Here is a 9,246-nt window from a genome sequence, read left to right on the forward strand (position 1 = left end):
TGTAACAAGACAAATCAGACTCCTGAAAGGGGTACAGTAGTCTGGAAAGGTGGCGAGCCACTGTATTAAATATTACAGCTTTGGCAATTGTAACTGAATCCTCTGCACGTATCAGCAATACTTATATTTTTTGTATGCAATTTTGATTAAAATGTTGACCAGGGATGAATTTTAAATAAATCTAACAGAATATAAATAAATGTAGTGCCAAATTCAACCTGGGGTTTGTTCTGCTAGAGGGCCCCATTGGCAGAAATCCACTAGGGAAAGAGGTGGTGGTGGAACAAAGCAACTACAGGTTCCCTTGTTCCAGTGCTTGGGGGCAGCACTGATTGGGATAGAAATTGTTGTGTGCCTTTGTTCAGTGCCTCCCTGCAGTAGTTCCTGCTCCTGGAAGGAGTTAAAGCCACCCCCTTTCCTTTGATGGGATCTCTGAGGCAGGGTAACAGTCAAAACACCTCCTGCCCTCTTTCTCCCTCATGGTAAGTTCTCTGACTGGGGGGGCATTTAACCTCAGTGGTGCAAATATAATGCATACCTCCCTACATCAGGTTTTCTGATTCTGGCCCATCTACAGTATTTGGCATAAATATTAGCACCATAATGTGTTTGCAGTAATGCAAAATTCTGCTTATGCACAAGGGTTACTAAGCTACAGTTGCTGTGGGAAACAGAATTTTGAACTCTGACGTCTGTGCATGTAAAATTGCAACTCAGACATTGCATTAACATAGGTTTTTCACATTTAATTATTGTAATCAGAATGCTGTGAGTTTTGTGCATAAGCAAAAACAGAGAGCCTTGTGCAAAAAAAACAACAGCTCACAAGAGCTAAGCAAACCCCAAGAACCTGAGAGACTTCCCCTGGAGCAGCAGCAGTATTGTGGACAGGAGACAAAATCTAGCCTTTCCATGTTTCCTGATCTACTTGAGAGATGATCTCTCTCTCTCTCTCTTTCTCTCTCTGCCATAGCATAGCAAAAGTGCATGAGCTGCAGTCCCATTGGTATAGATGAGAATGTGCTGTTGGTGGCTGATCATTTGCTGTGAGGGATCTACAACTTCGGAATTCATTCCCTAGATACAGAGCTAATTCCCACTTCCCTCCCACCCCAACCCCACCCTAAAAATACTGGGAGGAGAGAAAGGAATTTGTTGGAATGGGAGGGTGGCATGAGATTTTAGGTGGTTTAGTTTGTTCGTAGTGGATTATACTTCTGGACTTCAGATATATTTGGGTATTAATTTTGTTGAATTTTTAAATTCCATCAGAGATGCCTAGAGCTTATGGGTAGATGCTCTTTATTTAGTGTGTACCTAAATCTATATAAAAATACATAGCTGCTATTATAATACTGTGAATAATTTTTGTTTTTGTTTTTTAATTCTTGTGGAACTAAGCAACATTCTTTAACAACTGAGAAGTAATATAGCTAGCTGTGTGACTTAATTATTAATGGTGCTTAGTGGGACTTAATGGCCAGTATTTGTCATTGTCATGTCAATCAATGTAATTTGTCATATCAGCATGTAATATAATCTAGCAATTTTGCAAAATTCTCTTCACCAATGGCAACTGATCTTCCCCTTTAGTCATTTCACTAACAGCATCAGCATCAGAAAGGCTGGTATGTTGATTTTTATGCCTGGGATGGTAAATGTACCTGGCACTTTTGCCGCACTGTTGTTCCAAGGCATTGTCTACTTATTTCTCTTGCCTGGATGTGAGATGGTATTGTTGTGGTTCAGGTCTAACTGCACTTCTGGGCCCTTCTGTGGTGTGTCTCTCTCTAAGAGCACCCCTTCCAGGTTTGAGACCTCAACCCTTTACTGGGATCCCTGTAGTGGAATCCTGTGATTCTCCCACTCTTAGATTGAGTGCTGGGCTACCATTCTCCATGTACCAAATGTGATTGCTCAGCAGTTTTTCCCTTAGGGAGCTGGGACCAGTGGTGAATGTAGTGACCCAAAACAGCCTTTTCTAAATAAAGTGTTGTTTAATCTCAACAGTAGGAACAAAGGGTAAGGAGAGAAAAGGGTTCTTAACACAACGCAGAGTCTACATGCATATTTTTCTTAGCAAGAATCTCCCCATTGGTAGTCTTGTAGGTTTATCTTCCCAGATGCCCCTACTTCTGGGGACAGGTTCATTCTCCTTTCTGTCAGTTTTTGTCTCTCCCCCTTGTGTTTCAGGCTTGTCCATTTATCAGCCCAAAGTTCTTTCTTCCAGTTTCCCACATGGAGACCCCCTGTGTATACCTGAGAACCACCCTCCACCCCTTGGGTTATCAGCCAGACAGGTGACCTTAGCATGGTCTAAGGTAAACTTTGAAGGAAATGATGCCTGCATTGTCCCTTTAAATATGGGTAAATGGGGCTATCTGAAACTCCTGTCCCCTTTCCTGCAGAAATTCCTGCTGGAATTAAGCCCTGGTAGTCATACAATGACCAGCAAAATAACAAACAGAGGGACATATAATATTCATAAAAGATTACAGGCAACTCCCATGTCTTTCACAGGTAATGTCTTCATTTAGTTAAACTGGCAGAAGCTCCTGCGGGTGCCTATCCGATTAGAGGAAGATCATGTCCAATTATCAAGTAGCATTGTGATTTATGTAACCGGTTAAAAGGATGTAGTGACTCTTATAGATATTGGATTCTATTAACATTATTTTTGTCTCTTTGCAGAAGAATATATTACATTCCAGCTAACACTTTATTCTGCAGCTGTAGGCTGCCTGTGCTTGTATGCCTGCTTGTTCCAGATTGCCTTGCATGCTCGGTTTTGCAGCTGTGGCTGGTCTGTCATTTAACTGTCAAGGCATTTTAGTTAAATTCTTTCCTTTTCCTGCAACAACTAAAAGGGGCACAGTTCTGTTGTTAGTCAGCTTCCCAGGTGCACTAACTAGCCAGCATATACTGAATCCCATGCTATTTAGTAGTACTCGAGTACAAGATGCAGGAATTTTGTCACATCTTGCTAGTAATCCAAAGAAATATGAGCTGCTGGGCTCACTTAAGGACCAGATCCTCCCTGTTGTTCTGCTGGTGGTGCTTGGGGTGGGATGCGCGGGGCGGGGGAGGGAGAGAATTGTTCCAGGCTCTGGAGCCTCTCTGTGGCCACTGCTGGCCTGAGGCTGCAGAATGCCCTTCTGCCCCCTATCTCTTAATCTGTGGGAGGCATTTGGGGTTGGAGCAGGAGAAGTTGCCAGTGGTTCCACCAGCATCACTCTAGCTACCCTCCCACCCTGATGACCCTTGTACTATTCCTCAAAGCCTGATTATGTTGATACGTGGGGGGAGTCCCTAAGGGTATGTGTACATAGCAAAAGCTGTGAATGAGCTAGTCTACCTGAGCTAATGTGAATCCACCTTGTATGGGTAACATACGAGTGAAGGCAGCTGGCTTTAGCATGAGTAGTGCAAACCCAGCGTGGACCCTGGGTATGTAATCCGTTTGCTAGCCCACCCTGAAGCCTGAATTGTTCTAACTTCATTGCTATTGTTACCCAGGTTAGGCAGCTTCAAGCTAGCTTGGATGGGCTAGCCTGTGAACCGTTTTTGTTGTGCGGACCTACCTTACGACTCCTAAGTACCCCGCTGTTCAGCTTCACAAATCCTGTCCAAATCCAGCACGTACACTTCATTGGCCTCTTTGCATTTGTGGTGGCTGGGGAAGGACTTGTGCCCAACACATTCATTATGCTTTATTTGCCAACCAAGTTACAGTACAAAAGCCTTTAGTTAATATTTAAAGATCACTTTATTTTTCATGGCTAGAGATGGCAATTTTTTAACTGGTACATCTTTAAAATATACCTTCAGATTGGGGTCACAAATGTTGTTATACACAGCCCCACTAGGCCTAAAATAGGTCACAAATACCCACCTGTGGAGCAAATCAGCGTGAAGTACATGTGTGAATAGAGTTATAGAAGTGTCTGAGAGTGGGCTTGCAATCTTGGAATTAGCAGGGATGTCTGAAATATCAGGTCTTCTGCCCTGAATGTATCAGAGCATGAGCTTACATGTTGAAGCTTTATTTTAGGTCACAGGGTCTCAGTCAATGATTAGCTGATCGGGTGTACTAAATATTATCTTTTGGTCAGCTACTGTAGTAAGAGGGAAATGGGCAGAAACTAGTATAAATCCTATCAGTTTTTTCTCAGCCATATTTTGTTAGTCAGTCTGAGAAGTAATAAATATCTGTATTGTGTAGGATATTTTCTTAAAGATGTAGACATTAGGGTGTTCATGTTATAGAAAATATACAGCAGCATATTTCTCTATTTCACATACGCACACATAGAGTAAGGCACAATCATATGTAATGAATGGACTAGATAACTTAATGGGCCTTTTTCCATCTCTAATTTTTAGGATTCTGTGATCATCTCCACTGAGGCAGGACCAAGTACACCTAGACCATCCCTGGTATGTGTTTGTCTAACTTGTTTGTTAAAACCTCCAGTGACACTGATTCCACCACCTCCCTTGACAATCTATTCCAGTACTTAACTATCCTTATGGTTAAGTAAGTTTTCTTCATATCCAACCTAAATCTCCCTTTTGCAGATTAAGCCAATTCCTACTTGACCTGCCTTCAGTGGATATGGAGAACATCATCCTCTTTATAACAGCCCTTAATGTATTTTGAAGACTGGTATCAGTTTCTCCCCCCCTCCCCTCCCAGTGATCTTTTCTCAAGACAAAACATAACCCTGTGTTCCTCATAGGTCAGGTTTTCTAAACCTCTGATCACTTTTGTTGCTCTCCTCTGGACTCTCTCCAATTTGTCCACACCTTTCTTAAAGTATGATGCCAAAAACTGGCCACAATACTCCAGCTGAAGACCTCACCAGTGCATAGTAGAGCGGAACATTTACCTCCTATATCTCACATATTGCACTCCTGCTAATACGCCCCAGAATATTAACCCTTTTTTGCAACTCAGTCACATTGTTGGTTCATATTCAGTTTGAGATCCACTACAATTCACAGAACCTTTTTTGAAGTATTGCTGTTTAGCCAGTTATTCCCTATTTTGAATTTGTGTATTTGACTTTTTCCTTCCTAAGTGTTGCACTGTGCACTTGTAAATTTTTTTTCAGACCATTTCTCCAGTTTCTCAAGGTCATCTTGCAGCCCTCCCAGTTGGTGTCATCCACATGTTTCATAAGGATATTTTCCACTCCATTATCCAAATCATTAATGTAAATATTGAATTGTACCAGACCTGAACCTGGTAGGACCCCATTAGTTACACCCTCCCAGTTTGACAGCAAACCTTTGCTAACTATTTCTTTGCATATGATTTTTCAACCAATAGTACACTCACATTACTTTAATTTCATTTAGACCACATTTCCCTGGTTTGCTTAAGAAAATGTTGTGTGGGACTGTCAAAAGCTTTACTAAAACCAAGATATATCATGTCTACTGCTCCTAAGAAGGAAATTAGGTTGGTTTGGCACGATATTTTTCTTGACAAATTCATGTTAGCTGTTACTCATCAGCTTATCCTCTAGTTGTTTATGATAGTTTGATAATTTATTCCAGTATCTTTCCAGGTATTAAAGTTAGGCTAACTGGTCTACAGTTCCCTTGGACCTCTGTTCCCCTTTAAAAGAGAGATCCTATGTTTGCCCTTCTCCAGTCATCTGGGACCTCACCCATACTCTGTGAGTTCTCAAAGATCATGGCTAATCATTCAAAGATGGCTTCAGCTAGCTCCTTATGTACCCTAGGATGGATTTCGTCAGGCTTCCCCTGACATCTAACTTACTTCTTACATAAGTTACATCTAACTTATCTAAACAGTCTTTAACCTGTTCTTTCCCTATTCTGCTTTGTGTTCCTTTCCTCTTCTTTTTTTATGTTAATTATATTAAGCATCTGGTCACAATTAATATTTTTAGTGAAGACTGAAGCAAAATAGGCATTAAACACCTTAGCCTTTTTGGTGTCATCCATCATTAGCTCTCCTTCCCTGCAAAGTAGTACATGCCTGTTTCTGTTTGCTCCTGGTATTACTGCTTCTTCTGTCTTACATGTGCCTGGATCTTCCATTGCCATCAGTTCTATGAATTCCGTATATTACTAAAACAGAGGGCAAATACTGTACATTTTTACAGTAAATACTGTACATTTTTACAGTAAATCAAAATTTCTGCATTTCCCAGGTCTTTTGTTTTGACTCTAAATATCTGAGCAGCATTTCCAGGGCCAAATTAAGGCAGGGACTTTAGGGGCTGCAGCCCAGGGCCCCAGCTCAAGGGGGCTCCACAAAAATAAAACACAGATGGTGATTTCTGGGCCGCTAAAAGGGCACTCAGGCTACCTGCTTGCATGCTGTGGCCTCACGCCACTCCCAGAAGTGGCTGGCTACTGGCACATCTCTACGGCCCCAGGCAGGGATGGGGCAGGGGGAGGTGGCTCCGCGCACTGCCCTTGCCCCCAGCATTGTCCCCACAGCTCCCATTGGCCTGAAACCGGTCAATGGGAGCTACGGGGGCAGCACTTGCAAGCGCAGGCAGCGCACGGAGACCCGCTGCTCCCCTCCCCCCAGGCGCCGCAGAGATGTGTTAGCAGCCAGCCGCTTCTAGGACTGGCGTGGGGCTATGACAGGCAGGCAGCCTGAGCCCTGCTGCACCGCTGGCCAGGAGCCGCCTGTGGTAAGCGCCTGCGCCTCGCACTCCTTCCCTTACCCCAGCCCCTGCCCCAGATCAGAATCCCCCTCCCCACCCAAATTCCCTCCTGGACCCTGCACTCCCTCCTGCACCCCAACCACCTGTAGCAGGTCAGAATCCCCTCCTGCACCCAAACTCCCTCCCTGGTTGCGCACTCCCTCCTGCACCCCACTTCCCTGCCCCAGCCCCCTCCTGCACCAAACTCCTTCCAAGGAAAAAGATTTTGTATACAGGAGCCCCACAAAATCTAATAGCCCCAGGCCCACAGGAAAGTTAATCTGGCACTGAGTTTTTCATATCCTCTTGAACCACAGTATATTATAAGAGTGCTTCCTTGCTTCCTCAAAAAATTGCCCTTGAGGCATTCAGAAGGGGTGAGAGCAATTTTTGTATTATGAAACATATATGTCTTGCTATTTGGAAGATGTGAAAGAAAAATGTTTTCTTGCCATGGTCTTGCTTTGTAACATAGATGAAACCTATTAATGTAGTAGAAAAACCATCCCTATTTCCAGATGAGTAATAGTGTCTATTTGCAGATGAATCAGCTGGGAGTGGGAGGCACTCCCAGGTATGATATTTGAGTGAATCATTTCCCGGACAAGCAATCCTTGCCTTAACTCAAGTTCATAGTAATATACAAGAGAGAAAATGAATTGTTTTGTTTTATTTCTTATACTTTACAAATATAAAAACTTGTTTATTGTTGCTAATGAACTAAATTTGATGTAGCATGTTGCTAGTTTGGAATACGTTTTCATGATTTCTCTTCTTTCTTGAAGTTTAGGTAAATATTAACATGATTTCATTTGTAAACTTTGTCATTCACATTATACTCTGAGTCTATACTTTATTACTTAATGTACATACCTGTACAGCCTTCTCCCGTGGAAACCAAGTAATGGTTTGGAAACAGAAACCTTTGAATTCATATCCCAGCTCTGACACTGATGAACTATGTGGCCTTGGCAAATCCCTTTGTGTCTGTGTCTCTTTCTCCATCTATGAACTGTGAAGAGTATTATTTTCTTATCCATCTAAAAGGATCTATCTGAAGATTACTTGATGTTTGCACAGTGCAATCTGTCAAAGGGTCAACTAAACACTGATGGTGAAGTTGGCTAAAAAGAAATAATTAGAAAATCTATCTTTCTCTGGGGACCTGCCCAGAGTGAGCATTTATACAGCACTTGTAATTTCATCCTTGGTAATTTTTACCTCTGAGACTTCGCTATTCCCTTCTGAGAGATGTGGGAATTTCATGGTTTGTGCAAAAGTACTAACATATTCCATTTAATATTGCCACTTTTGTTAACCTTTCGGTTGTGTGTTGCAATGATTATCTGGAGACTTAGATTAATCTGTTTACATTCATACAGTCTGTAATCCTCTGTGCTGTTGCATTTGGTAACTGTAGTTGATAGCTCTGCCCCACGTTCTAACAGCCACGTTATCATTTTGTCAGTCTTGTTTCGCCACTGAGTTAAAAAAACAAAACCAAAAAAATAAAACAATCTCTGGTTTTTCATGAGTCACAGATGTGATGACCTTTACACAGAGGTCTCTGACATTTTTGTTCCCTAGGCATTAACCATGCTAAAGCCAGTTCTTCTGTGTAGGTAGGTAGTAAGGTTATTGTGAAAGTCAGCTTCCATCATTTGGAGTCTAGAGTTGTGATTTTCATTTCTGGGAGCACCACAAAATGTCTCTTTCTAAGCCCCTGCTCCTGCCATTAAATCCATATGTGCAGCCCTACTTTCCTGTGAGGAGTCCTGTTAGGGTGACCAGACGTCCCGATTTTATCGGGACTGTCCCGATATTTGCTTCTTTGTCCCGCGTCCCGACCAATGTTTGGTCGGGACACGGGACAAAGAAGAAATTTTCCCTTCCGCTCCGGCGCTCGGGGGCCCCCCCGCCCCGGTTCCGCCCTCTCCTTCCCCCATTGGCTCCCTCCCCAAATCCCCGCCCTGGCCCCGCCTCTTCCCCAGCATTCCTCCTCCCTCCCAGGCTTGCAGCATGGCGGTGCAAGCCTGGAGGGAGGGGGTGGCGGCGGCGGTGGCGGTGCCTGGATCCTGGAGCTGGTGAGTCAGCTCCAGCACCTGGGCACCGGGCGGGCAAAGGGGGGAGACAGGGAGGCTCAGCTGTGAGCCCCCCCGCCGCGCCAGAGGGCTTCTGCCCGGGCTGCCGCACCCGGGGCCGGGAGCGCAGCCTGAAGGCTGCTCCAGCCCTGCAGCCCGCGGGGCAGCACAGTGGGTCCGGTCGGGGGGCAGCGCAGAGCGGGCAGGGGCCAGGTGGGCGGCGCGGGGGCCTGGGCTGAATCCCTGCTGCTGCCGGGGAGCCCCGCGCCTCTCCGTTCCGCTCGCGGCTGCGGCTCCTTCCCGGCGGGACACGCCCCCCGGCCTGCCCCACTCACATGCGGCGTGCGTCCAGCTGCTCCTTCCCGGCGGGAGGGAGACTAGGCGCGGGGGACACGCGCCGCATGTGCCCGGGGCAGCGGGAGGTGCGTCCCGCCGGGAAGGAGCCACAGCCGCAAGCGGGAGGGAGAGGCGCGGGG

General features: G+C 44.9%; 1 protein-coding gene across 2 annotated transcripts in view; it reads left to right on the forward strand.

Annotated features, from left to right (window-relative positions):
* MBP (myelin basic protein) overlaps nt 1-9,246 on the forward strand; it is a 186,502-nt gene that overhangs the window by 55,874 nt on the left and 121,382 nt on the right. Inside the window, exon 3 of one of the 2 annotated variants that reach the window (XM_034762495.1) lies at nt 4,384-4,437. The exons of the other annotated variant lie outside the window; for it this stretch is intronic. Within the exon in view, the coding sequence (XP_034618386.1) occupies nt 4,384-4,437 (54 nt within the window). The remainder of the gene's footprint in view (nt 1-4,383; nt 4,438-9,246) is intronic. 2 annotated transcript variants of the gene reach the window in all.

This window comes from Trachemys scripta, chromosome 2, assembly GCF_013100865.1.
Source record: "Trachemys scripta elegans isolate TJP31775 chromosome 2, CAS_Tse_1.0, whole genome shotgun sequence".
Classification (NCBI taxonomy): Eukaryota; Metazoa; Chordata; order Testudines; family Emydidae; genus Trachemys; species Trachemys scripta.